This window comes from Dendrobates tinctorius, unplaced genomic scaffold (assembly GCF_039654945.1).
Source record: "Dendrobates tinctorius isolate UK_male_01 unplaced genomic scaffold, ASM3965494v1 ptg000231l, whole genome shotgun sequence".
Classification (NCBI taxonomy): domain Eukaryota; kingdom Metazoa; phylum Chordata; class Amphibia; order Anura; family Dendrobatidae; genus Dendrobates; species Dendrobates tinctorius.
Genome location: NW_027361898.1, coordinates 23,399,411 through 23,418,659, shown reverse-complemented (window position 1 = coordinate 23,418,659; position 19,249 = coordinate 23,399,411). Strand labels below are relative to the sequence as shown.

Here is a 19,249-nt window from a genome sequence, read left to right as displayed (position 1 = left end):
TCAATTTTTCTCTGCATGTCACGTCCAGGGAGAGTAACTGCAGTGCCATGGGTTGTAAACCCCTTGATTATGTTGCCCACCGTAGACAAAAGAACATCAAGGTCTCTGGAGATGGACTTGTAACCTTGAGATCGTTGATATTTTTCAACGATTTTGGTTCTAAAGTCCTCAGACAGTTCACTTCTCCTCTTCCTGTTCTCCAAGCTTAGTGTGGCACACACAGACACACAATGCAAAGATTGAGTCAACTTCTCCCCTTTTTATTAAATGTGATTTTCATATTGCTTGAGAAAAAGTTGTTTACTCACAATTTTGTAAAGGTGCCAACTATTTTGTGCTGCCCATTTTGGGGGTTTTGTGTGAAATTATATCCAATTTGACTTCTTTTCCCTGATTTTTTGTGCTGTTACAATTTCACGGGTGCCAACACTTTTGGCCATGACTGTACATATGTATATATTACATGTAAATAAATTAGTTGTTTGAATTTGATAAATCTTCTAACATATCTCATACTTGCTTCCTGATTTGCGGTGGAATTTCCAGGACCGGCTCTCACCACAATGAAGTCACAATCATGCTGTGATGATGCAGGAGGGATAGAACAAGGAAATTCTGGTCTGTGAGTTTCAGAATGTGATGTATTCATGAGACTTCAGAATGTATCACTCAGGGCTATAATATTTACTATGCCATGCAGGAAACAAAAACATAAAAAGCAAAATAACCAGTTCTTAGACAGTGTCCTGGGTTGGGCAGCTGTCAGATGTGGTGCGGTATATAAGTCAGTGTGACACGCTCACAGTTATCCGCTCACGGTGTAAGCATTCTCGCTATAGCTGAAAGCAGCCCACTAAATACACAATGAAGACTGATACTAACCAGATGAAGGACTTCTATGATGCCAATGGTTTCCTGACAGCAATTGATGTATTAGGGGAGAAGGAATTGCACCTTGCTCAGAAGGAACATGTGAAGCTGGAAGAGAAGTTTGGTAAGTTTCCAGTTTACAATGCATTGAGGGATTTGTCGGCCTTATTGCACATTTATACATGATCAGAATATTTTTTCAAAAAAGAATATATATTTGAGTTGAAGAAATAATATATGTATGTATATGCTAATCACAGCGTTCAATACCCTATTCCTATACATCTTATCTTTCAGGTAAAGAGTACACTCAGTACAATCTGCACAACATCCACATGCAGTATGAGTGGGTGATGAATCTCGCTGCCCATCCCAATCTACTGAGAGCTATCACCGCGGTATTGGGCCCTAATATCATCCTTTTAGACTCAAGATTTATCTGTAAATATCCCTCCTCTGAGGTTCCACACAAAGATAACACTCCCCCCTATGTCGCTTGGCATCAGGATATCAAGTGAGTATGGAAGCTGGCAGATAATAATTAGCTACTTCTTATAAATATATCACCTAAACAGTATTTCCTTACCTCGTTACAGATACTGGGGATTTGAAGGAGGACCAGTGGCTTCCGTATGGCTGGCATTTGATGATGTTGATGCAGAAAATGGAGTCTTACAAATCATTCCAGGTATCATCTTACTTTGGCTTTTTCTGTAATTACTAAATGTGAAACAGTAAAACTTATCTTCCTTATATGAATTTATATAAAAACTTACATGCATTGTTTGTCATGTGTAACACCCCAGAGAGCCATAAACAAGGTATTCTGGAGCACAGGATCGCGGAGATCCCCGGGAACATGCTGACCGCAAACCAGGAGATCCCAGGGCACCTGGTGAATGTAGAAGATCTGGTTGAGTGTCCGCTTAAAGCTGGTCAAATGTCTGTAAGTGCAAAATAATCCTACAGAGACATTATAGGGATGTGCTTATTAAATGATGCAGAATGGAATTATTGCCGTACATGTCCCTTAAAATTTGATAGTGAAATTAATTTTCTGTAGCTATCTGTACAAGTATCACCACTGCTTCTGTTACAGCTTCATCCTATGTACTGAAACAATAGAAATGTCCTTTTCGGATATACAGTCATATGTAAAAGTTTGGGCACCTCTATTAATATTAACCTTTTTTCTTTATAACAATTTTGGTTTTTGCAACAGGTATTTCAGTTTCATATATCTAATAACTGATGGACTCAGTTATATTTCTGGATTCAAATGAGGTTTATTGTACTAACAGAAAATGTGCAATCTGCATTTAAACAAAATTTGACCGGTGCAAAAGTATGGGCACCCTTATCATTTTCTTGATTTGAACACTCCTAACTACTTTTTACTGACTTCCTGAAGCACTAAATTGGTTTTGTAACCTCATTGAGCTTTGAACTTCATAGCCAGGTGTATCAAATCATGAGAAAAGGTATTTAAAGTGGCCACTTGCAAGTAGTTCTCCTATTTGATTCTCCTATGAAGAGTGGCATCATGGGCTCCTCAAAACAACTCTCAAATGATCTGAAAACAAAGATTATTCAACATAGCTTTTCAGGGGAAGGATACAAAAAGTTGTCTCTGAGATTTAACCTGTCAGTTTCCACTGTGAGAAACATAGTAAGGAAATGGAAGAACACAGGTACAGTTCTTGTTAAGCCCAGAAGTGGCAGGCCAAGAAAAATATCAGAAAGGCAGAGAAGAAGAATGGTGAGAACAGTCAAGGACAATCCACAGACCACCTCCAAAGACCTGCAGGATCATCTTGCTGCAGATGGTGTCACTGTGCATCGGTCAACAATACAGCGCACTTTGCACAAGGAGAAGCTGTATGGGAGAGTGATGCGAAAGAAGCCGTTTCTGCAAGCACGCCACAAACAGAGTCGTCTGAGGTATGCAAAAGCACATTTGGACAAGCCAGTTACATTTTGGAAGAAGGTCCTGTGAACTGATGAAACAAAGATTGAGTTGTTTGGTCATACAAAAAGGCGTTATGCATGCACTGTATTGTTGACCGATGCACAGTGACACCATCTGCAGCAAGATGATGCTGCAGGTCTTTGGAGGTGGTCTGTGGATTGTCCTTGACTGTTCTCACCATTCTTCTTCTCTGCCTTTCTGATATTTTTCTTGGCCTGCCACTTCTGGGCTTAACAAGAACTGTACCTGTGTTCTTCCATTTCCTTACTATGTTCCTCACAGTGGAAACTGACTGGTTAAATCTCTGAGACAACTTTTTGTATCCTTCCCCTGAAAAGCTATGTTGAATAATCTTTGTTTTCAGATCATTTGAGAGTTGTTTTGAGGAGCCAATGATGCCACTCTTCATAGGAGAATCAAATAGGAGAACTACTTGCAAGTGGCCACCTTAAATACCTTTTCTCATGATTTGATACACCTGGCTATGAAGTTCAAAGCTCAATGAGGTTACAAAACCAATTTAGTGCTTCAGGAAGTCAGTAAAAAGTAGTTAGGAGTGTTCAAATCAAGAAAATGATAAGAGTGCCCATACTTTTGCACCGGTCAAATTTTGTTTAAATGCAGATTGCACATTTTCTGTTAGTACAATAAACCTCATTTGAATCCAGAAATATAACTGAGTCCATCAGTTATTAGATATATGAAACTGAAATACCTGTTGCAAAAAACAAAATTGTTATAAAGAAAAAAGGTTAATATTAATAGGGGTGCCCAAACTTTTACATATGACTGTATGTAATGAGAAAATCAATCAGTTATATATCATTAAGTGTCTAATAAGCATGAATGAGCATGTGTCGTATTGGAGGATACCAGCACTGGACGTGGATGAGATCTACTTCGTGTCCATGATGCTGCCTGCCATATGGATAAGTCATGTACAGTCATCTCAATGGATAAATCCCTATCTCAGAGAACTGTGTAGGAATGGACCAATATTAGACGCTATGACTATTCAACAGAAATTGAAACATGTTAATGATGAGTTTCCATGTAATTGGCCAAGTGTAATGTGTAAGACTTGTGTATTGAACAACCTCTCCGTCATCCATACTGACAGGTCCATGATGGTCTGACTGTACATGCTAGTGAACCCAACATGTCTGACAGAAGAAGATGTGGATTTGTCATCCGTTATGTTCCTACGACAGCTTATCCTGTTAAGGTAAGCAATCCAAAACCAGAAGTTTGAGTATGAATGCATCACATTTTTCAAAGAAAGAGGTTGGTTATCTCACCTAATAGGAGAATACCAGAAATAATATAAAGTGACTGTTTATGTCGCTTAAAATAAATGTAAGTAAATAAGGAAAAGTATAAAATGTGCAGTAATTTATTATCTCAGCTAAAGTCAATTATTTAGTCTTCAGATAACACACCATAAACTGCAGGTTACTTCACAGATGTAACTGCTGCAGTCACTGGTGTGAATAGGGTCAGAAACAAAAGAAGTTCTCCCCCTCCCCATTGATGATGTCAGGTTTTGAAGGATATGAATTTTTGACCAATGCCCCACCACGTGTCCCTCTAATGTTTCTTAGGGGGTTCTTACAACCGAGTATAGAATCATGACCAATCTTTGTGATATTTATGCCTTTGCTGAAATGTAACCATGGACATAGTAACATAGTTAGCAAGGTCGAAAAAAGACATTTGTCCATCCAGTTCAGCCTATATTCCGTCAAAATAAATCCCCAGATCTAAGATCATGTGTATCCAGACCTCTGTTAATGCACCCCATGATCCTGTTTGCCTTGGCAGCTGTGGCCTGGCACTGGCTGCTCCAGGAAAGTTTATCATTAACTAGGATCCCCAAGTCCTTCTCCATGTCAGATTTACCCAGTGGTTTCCCGTTCAGTGTGTAATGGTGATATTGATTCCTTCTTCCCATGTGTATAACCTTACATTTATCATTGTTAAACCGCATCTGCAAACTTTCGGCACAAGTTTCAAACTTATCCAGATCCACCTGTAGCGGAATACTAGCTTCTTTTGTATTGACTACTTTTCATAGTTTTGTATCATCTGCAAATATTGATATTTTACTGTGTAAATCTACCAGATTGTTAATAAATATGTTGAAGAGAATAGGTCCCAACACCGACCTCTGCGGTACTCCACTAGTCACAGCGACCCAGTTAGAGAATATACCATTTGTAACCACCCTCTGCTTTCTATCACTAAGCCAGTTACTTACCCATTTACACACATTTTTCCCCCAGACCCAGCACTCTCATTTTGTGTTCCAAACTCTTGTATTGCACTATATCAAACGCTTTGGAAAAATCAAGATATACCACGTCCAATTACTCACCTTGGTCCAGTCTATAGCTTACCTCTTCATAAAAACTGATTAGATTGGTTTGACAGGAGCGATTCCTCATAAACCCATCCTAATATGGAGTTAAACAGATATTCTCATTGAGATATTCCAGAATAGCATCCCTCAGAAACCTTTCAAATATTTTACCGACAATAGAGGTTAGACTGGTCTATAATTTCCAGGTTCACTTTTAGAGCCCTTTGTGAATATTGGTACCACATTTGCTATGCGCCAGTCCTGTGGAACAGACCCCGTCGCTATAGAGTCCCTAAATATAAGAAATAATGGCTTGTCTATTACATTACTTAGTTCTCTTAGTACTTGTGGGTGTATGCCATCCGGTGGCAGCCTGTGATCCTGATAATATTGCAGCTGATGGGTGGCAGCCTGTGATCCTGATAATATTGCTGCTGATGGGTGGCAGCCTGTGATCCTGACAATATTTCAGCTGATGGGGGGCAGGCTGTGATCCTGATAATATTGCAGCTGATGGGGGGGCAGCCTATGATCCTGATAATATTGCAGCTGATGGGGGGCAGCCTGTGATCCTGATAATATTGCAGCTGAAGGGGGGCAGCATGTGATCCTGAAAATATTGCAGCTGATGGGTGGCAGCCTGTGATCCTGATAATATTGCAGCTGATGGGTGGCAGCCTGTGATACTGATAATATTGCAGCTGATGGATGGCAGCCTGTGATCCTGATAATATTGCAGCTGATGGGTGGCAGGCTGTGATTCTGATAATATTTCAGCTGATGGGGGGCAGGCTGTGACCCTGATAATATTGCAGCTGATGGGGGGCAGCCTGTGATCCTGATAATATTGCAGCTGATGGGTGGCAGCCTGTGATCCTGATAATATTGCAGCTGATGGGTGGCAGCCTGTGATCTTGATAATATTGCTGCTGATGGGTGGCAGCCTGTGATCCTGATAATATTGCAGATGATGGGGGGCAGCCTGTGATCCTGATACTATTGTTGCTGATGGGTGGCAGCCTGTGATCCTGATAATATTGCACCTGATGGGTGGCAGCCTGTGATCCTGGTAATATTGCAGCTGATGGGTGGCAGCCTGTGATCTTGATAATATTGCAGCTGATGGGTGGCAGCCTATTATCCTGATAATATTGCAGCTTATGGGGGGCAGCCTGTGATCCTGATAATATTGCAGCTGATGGGGGGCAGCCTGTGATCCTGATACTATTCTTGCTGATGGGTGGCAGCCTGTGATCCTGATAATATTGCAGCTGATGGGTGGCAGCCTGTGATCCTGATAATATTGCAGCTGATGGGTGGCAGCCTGTGATCTTGATAATATTGCTGCTGATGGGTGGCAGCCTGTGATCCTGATAATATTGCAGCTGATGGGGGGCAGCCTGTGATCCTGATAATATTGCAGCTGATGGAGGGCAGCCTGTGATCCTGATAATATTGCAGCTGATGGGTGGCAGCCTGTGATCTTGATAATATTGCTGCTGATGGGTGGCAGCCTGTGATCCTGATAATATTGCAGCTGATGGGGGGCAGCCTGTGATCCTGATAATATTGCTGCTGATGGGTGGCAGCCTGTGATCCTGATACTATTGTTGCTGATGGGTGGCAGCCTGTGATCCTGATAATATTGCAGCTGATGGGTGGCAGCCTGTGATCTTGATAATATTGCTGCTGATGGGTGGCAGCCTGTGATCCTGATAATATTGCAGCTGATGGGGGGCAGCCTGTGATCCTGATAATATTGCAGCTAATGGGGGGGCAGCCTGTGATCCTGATAATATTGCAGCTGATGGGGGGCAGCCTGTGATCCTGATAATATTGCTGCTGATGGGTGGCAGCCTGTGATCCTGATACTATTGTTGCTGATGGGTGGCAGCCTGTGATCCTGATAATATTGCAGCTGATGGGTGGCAGCCTGTGATCCTGATAATATTGCAGCTGATGGGTGGCAGCCTGTGATCATGATAATATTGCTGCTGATGGGTGGCAGCCTGTGATCCTGATAATATTGCAGCTGATGGGGGGCAGCCTGTGATCCTGATAATATTGCAGCTGATGGGTGGCAGCCTGTGATACTGATAATATTGCAGCTGATGGATGGCAGCCTGTGATCCTGATAATATTGCAGCTGATGGGTGGCAGGCTGTGATTCTGATAATATTGCAGCTGTTGGGTGGCAGCCTGTGATCCTGATAATATTTCAGCTGATGGGGGGCAGGCTGTGATCCTGATAATATTGCAGCTGATGGGGGGCAGCCTATGATCCTGATAATATTGCAGCTGATGGGGGGCAGCCTATGGTCCTGATAATATTGCAGCTGATGGGGGCAGCCTGTGATCCTGAAAATATTGCAGCTGATGGGTGGCAGCCTGTGATCCTGATAATATTGCAGCTGTTGGGGGGCAGCCTGTGATCCTGATAATATTGCAGATGATGGGGCCAGCCTGTGATTCTGATAATATTTCAGCTGATGGGGGGCAGGCTGTGACCCTGATAATATTGCAGCTGATGGGGGGCAGCCTGTGATCCTGATAATATTGCAGCTGATGGGTGGCAGCCTGTGATCCTGATAATATTGCAGCTGATGGGTGGCAGCCTGTGATCTTGATAATATTGCTGCTGATGGGTGGCAGCCTGTGATCCTGATAATATTGCAGATGATGGGGGGCAGCCTGTGATCCTGATACTATTGTTGCTGATGGGTGGCAGCCTGTGATCCTGATAATATTGCACCTGATGGGTGGCAGCCTGTGATCCTGGTAATATTGCAGCTGATGGGTGGCAGCCTGTGATCTTGATAATATTGCAGCTGATGGGTGGCAGCCTATTATCCTGATAATATTGCAGCTTATGGGGGGCAGCCTGTGATCCTGATAATATTGCAGCTGATGGGGGGCAGCCTGTGATCCTGATACTATTGTTGCTGATGGGTGGCAGCCTGTGATCCTGATAATATTGCAGCTGATGGAGGGCAGCCTGTGATCCTGATAATATTGCAGCTGATGGTGGCAGCCTGTGATCCTGATAATACTGCAGCTGATGGGTGGCAGCCTGTCATCCTGATAATATTGCTGCAGATGGGTGGCAGCCTGTGATCCTGATAATATTGCAGCTGATGGGCGGCAGCCTGTGATCCTGATAATATTGCTGCTGATGGGTGGCAGCCTGTGATCCTGATAATACTGCAGCTGATGGGTGTCAGCCTGTGATCCTGATATTATTGCAGCTGATGGGTGGCAGCCTGTGATCCTGATAATATTGCAGCTGATGGGTGTCAGCCTGTGATACTGATAATATTGCAGCTGATGGATGGCAGCCTGTGATCCTGATAATATTGCAGCTGATGGGTGGCAGACTGTGATTCTGATAATATTGCAGCTGTTGGGTGGCAGCCTGTGATCCTGATAATATTTCAGCTGATGGGGGGCAGGCTGTGATCCTGATAATATTGCAGCTGATGGGGGGGCAGCCTATGATCCTGATAATATTGCAGCTGATGGGGGGCAGCCTATGGTCCTGATAATATTGCAGCTGATGGGGGCAGCATGTGATCCTGAAAATATTGCAGCTGATGGGTGGCAGCCTGTGATCCTGATAATATTGCAGCTGTTGGGGGGCAGCCTGTGATCCTGATAATATTGCAGCTGATGGGGCCAGCCTGTGATTCTGATAATATTTCAGCTGATGGGGGGCAGGCTGTGACCCTGATAATATTGCAGCTGATGGGGGGCAGCCTGTGATCCTGATAATATTGCAGCTGATGGGTGGCAGCCTGTGATCCTGATAATATTGCAGCTGATGGGTGGCAGCCTGTGATCTTGATAATATTGCTGCTGATGGGTGGCAGCCTGTGATCCTGATAATATTGCAGATGATGGGGGGCAGCCTGTGATCCTGATACTATTGTTGCTGATGGGTGGCAGCCTGTGATCCTGATAATATTGCACCTGATGGGTGGCAGCCTGTGATCCTGGTAATATTGCAGCTGATGGGTGGCAGCCTGTGATCTTGATAATATTGCAGCTGATGGGTGGCAGCCTATTATCCTGATAATATTGCAGCTTATGGGGGGCAGCCTGTGATCCTGATAATATTGCAGCTGATGGGGGGCAGCCTGTGATCCTGATACTATTCTTGCTGATGGGTGGCAGCCTGTGATCCTGATAATATTGCAGCTGATGGGTGGCAGCCTGTGATCCTGATAATATTGCAGCTGATGGGTGGCAGCCTGTGATCTTGATAATATTGCTGCTGATGGGTGGCAGCCTGTGATCCTGATAATATTGCAGCTGATGGGGGGCAGCCTGTGATCCTGATAATATTGCAGCTGATGGAGGGCAGCCTGTGATCCTGATAATATTGCAGCTGATGGGTGGCAGCCTGTGATCTTGATAATATTGCTGCTGATGGGTGGCAGCCTGTGATCCTGATAATATTGCAGCTGATGGGGGGCAGCCTGTGATCCTGATAATATTGCTGCTGATGGGTGGCAGCCTGTGATCCTGATACTATTGTTGCTGATGGGTGGCAGCCTGTGATCCTGATAATATTGCAGCTGATGGGTGGCAGCCTGTGATCTTGATAATATTGCTGCTGATGGGTGGCAGCCTGTGATCCTGATAATATTGCAGCTGATGGGGGCAGCCTGTGATCCTGATAATATTGCAGCTAATGGGGGGGCAGCCTGTGATCCTGATAATATTGCAGCTGATGGGGGGCAGCCTGTGATCCTGATAATATTGCAGCTGATGGAGGGCAGCCTGTGATCCTGATAATATTGCAGCTGATGGGTGGCAGCCTGTGATCTTGATAATATTGTTGCTGATGGGTGGCAGCCTGTGATCCTGATAATATTGCAGCTGATGGAGGGCAGCCTGTGATCCTGATAATATTGCAGCTGATGGTGGCAGCCTGTGATCCTGATAATACTGCAGCTGATGGGTAGCAGCCTGTCATCCTGATAATATTGCTGCAGATGGGTGGCAGCCTGTGATCCTGATAATATTGCAGCTGATGGGCGGCAGCCTGTGATCCTGATAATATTGCTGCTGATGGGTGGCAGCCTGTGATCCTGATAATACTGCAGCTGATGGGTGTCAGCCTGTGATCCTGATATTATTGCAGCTGATGGGTGGCAGCCTGTGATCCTGATAATATTGCAGCTGATGGGTGGCAGCCTGTGATACTGATAATATTGCAGCTGATGGATGGCAGCCTGTGATCCTGATAATATTGCAGCTGATGGGTGGCAGGCTGTGATTCTGATAATATTGCAGCTGTTGGGTGGCAGCCTGTGATCCTGATAATATTTCAGCTGATGGGGGGCAGGCTGTGATCCTGATAATATTGCAGCTGATGGGGGGGCAGCCTATGATCCTGATAATATTGCAGCTGATGGGGGGCAGCCTATGGTCCTGATAATATTGCAGCTGATGGGGGCAGCATGTGATCCTGAAAATATTGCAGCTGATGGGTGGCAGCCTGTGATCCTGATAATATTGCAGCTGTTGGGGGGCAGCCTGTGATCCTGATAATATTGCAGATGATGGGGCCAGCCTGTGATTCTGATAATATTTCAGCTGATGGGGGGCAGGCTGTGACCCTGATAATATTGCAGCTGATGGGGGGCAGCCTGTGATCCTGATAATATTGCAGCTGATGGGTGGCAGCCTGTGATCCTGATAATATTGCAGCTGATGGGTGGCAGCCTGTGATCTTGATAATATTGCTGCTGATGGGTGGCAGCCTGTGATCCTGATAATATTGCAGATGATGGGGGGCAGCCTGTGATCCTGATACTATTGTTGCTGATGGGTGGCAGCCTGTGATCCTGATAATATTGCAGCTGATGGGTGGCAGCCTGTGATCTTGATAATATTGCTGCTGATGGGTGGCAGCCTGTGATCCTGATAATATTGCAGATGATGGGGGGCAGCCTGTGATCCTGATACTATTGTTGCTGATGGGTGGCAGCCTGTGATCCTGATAATATTGCACCTGATGGGTGGCAGCCTGTGATCCTGGTAATATTGCAGCTGATGGGTGGCAGCCTGTGATCTTGATAATATTGCAGCTGATGGGTGGCAGCCTGTGATCCTGATAATATTGCAGCTGATGGGGGCAGCCTGTGATCCTGATAATATTGCAGCTAATGGGGGGGCAGCCTGTGATCCTGATAATATTGCAGCTGATGGGGGGCAGCCTGTGATCCTGATAATATTGCAGCTGATGGAGGGCAGCCTGTGATCCTGATAATATTGCAGCTGATGGGTGGCAGCCTGTGATCTTGATAATATTGCTGCTGATGGGTGGCAGCCTGTGATCCTGATAATATTGCAGCTGATGGGGGGCAGCCTGTGATCCTGATAATATTGCTGCTGATGGGTGGCAGCCTGTGATCCTGATACTATTGTTGCTGATGGGTGGCAGCCTGTGATCCTGATAATATTGCAGCTGATGGGTGGCAGCCTGTGATCTTGATAATATTGCTGCTGATGGGTGGCAGCCTGTGATCCTGATAATATTGCAGCTGATGGGGGCAGCCTGTGATCCTGATAATATTGCAGCTAATGGGGGGGCAGCCTGTGATCCTGATAATATTGCAGCTGATGGGGGGCAGCCTGTGATCCTGATAATATTGCTGCTGATGGGTGGCAGCCTGTGATCCTGATACTATTGTTGCTGATGGGTGGCAGCCTGTGATCCTGATAATATTGCAGCTGATGGGTGGCAGCCTGTGATCCTGATAATATTGCAGCTGATGGGTGGCAGCCTGTGATCATGATAATATTGCTGCTGATGGGTGGCAGCCTGTGATCCTGATAATATTGCAGCTGATGGGGGGCAGCCTGTGATCCTGATAATATTGCAGCTGATGGGGGGGCAGCCTGTGATCCTGATACTATTGTTGCTGATGGGTGGCAGCCTGTGATCCTGATAATGTTGCAGCTGATGGGTGGCAGCCTGTGATCCTGATAATATTGCAGCTGATGGGGGGCAGTCTGTGATCCTGATAATATTGCAGCTGATGGGTGGCAGCCTGTGATCCTGATAATATTGCAGCTGATGGGTGGCAGCCTGTGATCCTGATAATATTGCAGCTGATGGGTGGCAGCCTGTGATCTTGATAATATTGCTGCTTATGGGTGGCAGCCTGTGATCCTGATAATATTGCAGCTGATGGGGGGCAGCCTGTGATCCTGATAATATTGCAGCTGATGGGGGGGCAGCCTGTGATCCTGATACTATTGTTGCTGATGGGTGGCAGCCTGTGATCCTGATAATGTTGCAGCTGATGGGTGGCAGCCTGTGATCCTGATAATATTGCAGCTGATGGGGGGCAGTCTGTGATCCTGATAATATTGCAGCTGATGGGTGGCAGCCTGTGATCCTGATAATATTGCAGCTGTTGGGGGGCAGCCTGTGATCCTGATAATATTGCAGCTGAAGGAGGGCAGCCTATGATCCTAATATTGCAGCTGACGGGGGGCAGCCTGTGATCCTGATAGTATTGCAGCTGATGGGGGGCAGCCTGTGATCCTGATAGTATTGCAGCTGATGGGTGGCAGCCTGTGATCCTGATAATATTGCAGCTGATGGGTGGCAGCCTGTGATCCTGATAATATTGCTGCTGATAGGTGGCAGCCTCTGATCCTGATAATATTGCAGCTGATGGGGGACAGCCTGTGATCCTGATAATATTGGTGCTGATGGGTGGCAGCCTGTGATCCTGATAATATTGCAGCTGTTGGGGGGCAGCCTGTGATCCTGATAATATTGCAGCTGATGGGGGGCAGTCTGTGATCCTGATAATATTGCAGCTGTTGGGTGGCAGCCTGTGATCCTGATAATATTGCAGCTGTTGGGGGGCAGCCTGTGATCCTGATAATATTGCAGCTGAAGGAGGGCAGCCTATGATCCTAATATTGCAGCTGATGGGGGGCAGCCTGTGATCCTGATAGTATTGCAGCTGATGGGTGGCAGCCTGTGATCCTGATAATATTGCTGCTGATGGGTGGCAGCCTGTGATCCTGATAATATTGCAGCTGATGGGGGGCAGCCTGTGATCCTGATAATATTGCAGCTGATGGGGGGGCAGCCTGTGATCCTGAAAATATTGCAGCTGATGGGGGGCAGCCTGTGATCCTGATAATATTGCTGCTGATAGGTGGCAGCCTGTGATCCTGATACTATTGTTGCTGATGGGTGGCAGCCTGTGATCCTGATAATATTGCAGCTGATGGGTGGCAGCCTGTGATCCTGATAATATTGCAGCTGATGGGTGGCAGCCTGTGATCTTGATAATATTGCTGCTGATGGGTGGCAGCCTGTGATCCTGATAATATTGCAGCTGATGGGGGGCAGCCTGTGATCCTGATAATATTGCAGCTGATGGGGGGGCAGCCTGTGATCCTGATACTATTGTTGCTGATGGGTGGCAGCCTGTGATCCTGATAATGTTGCAGCTGATGGGTGGCAGCCTGTGATCCTGATAATATTTCAGCTGATGGGGGGCAGTCTGTGATCCTGATAATATTGCAGCTGATGGGTGGCAGCCTGTGATCCTGATAATATTGCAGCTGATGGGTGGCAGCCTGTGATCCTGATAATATTGCAGCTGATGGGTGGCAGCCTGTGATCTTGATAATATTGCAGCTGATGGGTGGCAGCCTGTGATCTTGATAATATTGCAGCTGATGGGTGGCAGCCTGTGATCCTGATAATATTGCAGCTGATGGGGGGCAGTCTGTGATCCTGATAATATTGCAGCTGATGGGGGGCAGCCTGTGATCCTGATAATATTGCAGCTGATGGGGGGTCAGCCTGTGATCCTGATACTATTGTTGCTGATGGGTGGCAGCCTGTGATCCTGATAATGTTGCAGCTGATGGGTGGCAGCCTGTGATCCTGATAATATTGCAGCTGATGGGGGGCAGTCTGTGATCCTGATAATATTGCAGCTGATGGGTGGCAGCCTGTGATCCTGATAATATTGCAGCTGTTGGGGGGCAGCCTGTGATCCTGATAATATTGCAGCTGAAGGAGGGCAGCCTATGATCCTAATATTGCAGCTTATGGGGGGCAGCCTGTGATCCTGATAGTATTGCAGCTGATGGGTGGCAGCCTGTGATCCTGATAATATAGCAGCTGATGGGTGGCAGCCTGTGATCCTGATAATATTGCTGCTGATAGGTGGCAACCTCTGATCCTGATAATATTGCAGCTGATGGGGGACAGCATGTGATCCTGATAATATTGGTGCTGATGGGTGGCAGCCTGTGATCCTGATAATATTGCAGCTGTTGGGGGGCAGCCTGTGATCCTGATAATATTGCAGCTGATGGGGGGCAGTCTGTGATCCTGATAATATTGCAGCTGTTGGGTGGCAGCCTGTGATCCTGATAATATTGCAGCTGTTGGGGGGTAGCCTGTGATCCTGATAATATTGCAGCTGTTGGGGGGCAGCCTGTGATCCTGATAATATTGCAGCTGAAGGAGGGCAGCCTATGATCCTAATATTGCAGCTTATGGGGGGCAGCCTGTGATCCTGATAGTATTGCAGCTGATGGGTGGCAGCCTGTGATCCTGATAATATAGCAGCTGATGGGTGGCAGCCTGTGATCCTGATAATATTGCTGCTGATAGGTGGCAACCTCTGATCCTGATAATATTGCAGCTGATGGGGGACAGCATGTGATCCTGATAATATTGCAGCTGATGGGTGGCAGCCTGTGATCCCCTGTGATCCTGATAATATTGCAGCTGATGGGGGGCAGTCTGTGATCCTGATAATATTGCAGCTGTTGGGTGGCAGCCTGTGATCCTGATAATATTGCAGCTGATGGGGGGCAGCCTGTGATCCTGATAGTATTGCAGCTGATGGGTGGCAGCCTGTGATCCTGATAATATTGCAGCTGATGGGTGGCAGCCTGTGATCCTGATAATATTGCAGCTGATGGGTGGCAGCCTGTGATCCTGATAATATTGCAGCTGATGGGTGGCAGCCTGTGATCCTGATAATATTGCAGCTGATGAGTGGCAGCCTGTAATCCTGATAATATTGCAGCTGATGGGTGGCAGCCTCTGATCCTGATAATATTGCAGCTGATGGGGGACAGCCTGTGATCCTTATAATATTGCAGCTGTTGGGGGGCAGCCTGTGATCCTGATAATATTGCAGCTGATGGGGGGCAGTCTGTGATCCTGATAATATTGCATCTGTTGGGTGGCAGCCTGTGATCCTGATAATATTGCAGCTGTTGGGGGGCAGCCTGTGATCCTGATAATATTGCAGCTGATGGGTGGCAGCCTGTGATCTTGATAATATTGCTGCTGATGGGTGGCAGCCTGTGATCCTGATAATATTACAGCTGATGGGGGGCAGCCTGTGATCCTGATAGTATTGCAGCTGATGGGTGGCAGCCTGTGATCCTGATAATATTGCAGCTGATGGGGGGCAGCCTGTGATCCTGATATTATTGCAGCTGATGGGTGGCAGCCTGTGATCCTGATAATATTGCAGCTGATGGGTGGCAGCCTGTGATCCTGATAATATTGCAGCTGATGGGGGGCAGCCTGTGATCCTGATAGTATTGCAGCTGATGGGTGGCAGCCTGTGATCCTGATAATATTGCAGCTGATGGGTGGCAGCCTGTGATCCTGATAATATTGCAGTTGATGGGTGGCAGCCTGTGATCCTGATAATATTGCAGCTGATGGGTGGCAGCCTGTAATCCTGATAATGTTGCAGCTGATGGGTGGCAGCCTGTGATCCTGATAATATTGCAGCTGATGGGTGGCAGCCTGTAATCCTGATAATATTGCAGCTGATGGGGGGACAGCCTGTGATCCTGATAATATTGCAGCTGATGGGTGACAGCCTGTGATCCTGATAATATTGCAGCTGATGGGTGGCAGCCTGTGATCCTGATAATATTGCAGCTGATGGGTGGCAGCCTGTGATCCTGCTGAAGACAAATGATCAGTTACTTACACCAATTTTTCTTCTTTTCCAGGACCCAGAACGTCCCAGGACTTTTCCTGCGACTGTACTGGTGGCCGGGACCGATGAATATAATCACTTTCAAGACAACGCTCCGAATTTCTTCACTAAAACGTTTTAAGTGCTCAGTAATGCTGCGCTGCATTATGGCTGTGAGGTCCATGACAATTTATTCATAGGGTCGTAATTCTCAGCAAGCTGCGGAATAATACATACAATACATTGTATCAGTCATTCCATCAGTGTCTTATGTCCTACATGTATATTCTGTATAGTCAGTGACGTCCTCGTTACTTGACCGCATATGGCGACTTCAGTTTTACCTTCTCCTCGATACCTCGCCGCCTCCTATCATCCCCCTCTTTCCCTTCTCCTGAGAATAAGACAAGGTACAATTTAAATTCTTTGGATAATTTTGGCCACAGCGGCCAATTTTATTAACAAACATTAGCAATAAACATTTAATAATTCAAAATTATGAGGGGAGGGTTCTTGGAGCTAGAAAGATCTGGCTATAAACTTATTTCCACCATGTTACCCCCAGCCGTCCAGCCCAGCTCGAGGGCACCGTAACTCCCCTTCTGGGAGACCAACCACCATAGCTCCCGAGGTAAAACCCCGTCCAGAGCCCATACCCAAAAGCCAGATCCCCCATACCATTTTAAACTGTCGGGAATGTTACTTCCGAATCCTTCCCCGACCAATCACCGTCAACTCCAAGAACCCCACCCCCCGCCCTACAGCCACTGTGACAACAGCAACAACGACGCCTCGTATAGACCCTGACAAGAATCTATATACCGATCACCCTTTTTTTTTTTTAAACGTACATCCCCTAGCAGCCCCCAACATGCTCCCAAAACAGGGAGGGTGGGTGGGACTTCTCTCCTCTGCTCCTGGCTGGTGAGTGCGGTTTTTCCCGCACTTTTTCCCTAATACAGGCTGCCCCCACCTTAAACCCCTCCCCCGGCCCCCGTCCCGGCCAACCATTTCAAACTGGCACAACACCAGTTCTAAAACTTCCCGCCCATGGCAGTCATGGGGGGCTTCCCTTAGGCTGTGCCCTTCCCCAGCCCCCTTCTTTATGCTCTTATTCGCACTTATGAAGATAAACATTGCTCTAATCTGTAATATTTCCAGACTGAGCTGTAATATGTGAATGTAACACATTGTGATGTGAAATGTTAAGTTATTAAACTTTATTGTCTGTTTATAACCTGCTGTAAAATAAACTGTGTGTGACGTAAATGGAGACAATTGTGCTATTTACTTTCTAGAACAATTCATGCAAATGGGAACAGAAATAGATCCTGAGACTCATTGCAACACATTGGCCGGTGCGGTGACTACACTGCAAGGCTGACGAAGTGCTGGCAAACAGGAATAACCACCGGCTCCACTTTTACTTTCACAATGTGAACATTAGGAAGTATATTAGGTTACATACGGTATTGGGAACAAATTCAGAAATTACCCAAAAAATGACATAAAATAAAGAGAATTCCCTGTATAAAAGTAATTGAAATTCATATCCTCTAATGGGAGAACTAATAAGCAATGAAAAGGATTATCCCATGTAGATGTAAATACTTATGTCCCAAAAAAAAATAAGTGAGAAAAGTATTCAAGGAGTGATACCTTTATTGGCTAACCAGAGAAATTATATTTGCAAGCTTTCAGGGCTCAGAAGGTCCCTTCATCAGGCAACTTAGAACTATATATTGTGTATAATGATACCCTTAGCCAAAAAAAACTTCCTCACATTGGAGGTATTCTCTTTTCTTGAATTTATTTTTTGTCATATTGTTATTTAATAAAATATTGATTTTTATTGACAATTGTTTTGTTATCTTGTGCTTTCTTGGTCACCTTTCTCTTGGAGTAGAGATAGAGGAGGCCATCAGGATTTCTACATTTATTTAAATCCATACATAAAATGCTGGAAAAAAAAAATCAAAATGCCATAATTGCTATTCTTCGGTAGATACACTTCACCCCAAAAATACAATTGAAAAGATTATCAAAATGTCATAGGTACCCCAATAATGGTATTCATAAAAACAAGGTAAAAAAGAAAGAATAAAAACACAGAAAATATCCAGGTCCTTAAGTGTTAAACATTAATCCTTAAGCTATTACTTTATTTATATTAGAAAAAATCTTGCCATTAGTGCTCTCATAAGGGTTGTCACCCAGCATTTGTAAACGCCGTCATGACAAAACAGCCTTACTAGGTAATAGTAAATCTCAAGACATCTTTAAATAGATAATAAGAATTATTTGTCATAAAGGGGTATTCCCATCTCCAAGACCCTATCCCCAATATGTAGTAGGTGTAATAATTATAACAATATTAGCAAATACCTCCTATTAGAAATGTAGTATAGTTCTTCAGATTCAATACGTCTCTTTTCTGATTTTCAGGCATTGCAGGACCTTAGGTATCCATTATGGGGCACATCATTAAATAAAGAGAGCCAAAAGGAGGGACCTAAAGGGAACCTATCAGGTTCCCCATGCCCTCCAACCCAGCAGCATTCACTTATTTATGAAAAATCCCCTGCCTATTCAGCCCTGTATAAAGTTTGTCTGTAAAAATGAGGTTTAAAAAAATAATTTATATTCTCCTGGTTTTCTAGTAGATGGGGCATTAGCTGCCCCTGACTAGTCAGCCCTCTTTTCCTGTTATCACAGAGTTCAGAGGTGCACTGCACATGACCGGAAGTTCAGAAGATGGCTCCTAGTCATGCACAGTGAACGCCTCTGAAGCCAGGAGGCACGCACCTATCTGCAGAGACATTGTGATGCTGCCAAAATGTGCAGTGTGTGTGTGAGAGATTTTCAGGGGCATGATAACATGGAAAGAGGGCTGACTAGTAAGGGGTAACGAACGCCCCATTGAGTAGTCAAAGCCCCTCATTAGCATACTCCGTCCTCATACATATCCCCCAACCAACAGGATTCCCAGGGATTTCCAGTTACGAATCTGTAGGTTCGGAATACGCATCTCCAAAGTCTCTATGGGGGCTT

At 45.5% G+C, this 19,249-nt stretch overlaps 1 protein-coding gene across 1 annotated transcript; it reads left to right on the top strand.

The window, feature by feature from the left end:
* The first annotated feature begins 737 nt into the window (after positions 1 to 737).
* On the top strand, positions 738 to 17,953 carry LOC141059773 (phytanoyl-CoA dioxygenase domain-containing protein 1-like). Its single transcript, XM_073555896.1, has 6 exons — positions 738 to 994; positions 1,168 to 1,384; positions 1,467 to 1,558; positions 1,677 to 1,816; positions 3,960 to 4,064; positions 16,233 to 17,953. The coding sequence occupies exons 1-6, from the start codon at positions 865 to 867 to the stop codon at positions 16,338 to 16,340; spliced, it is 792 nt and encodes a 263-aa protein (XP_073411997.1). The 5' UTR covers positions 738 to 864; the 3' UTR covers positions 16,341 to 17,953.
* The last annotated feature ends 1,296 nt before the right edge of the window (positions 17,954 to 19,249 follow it).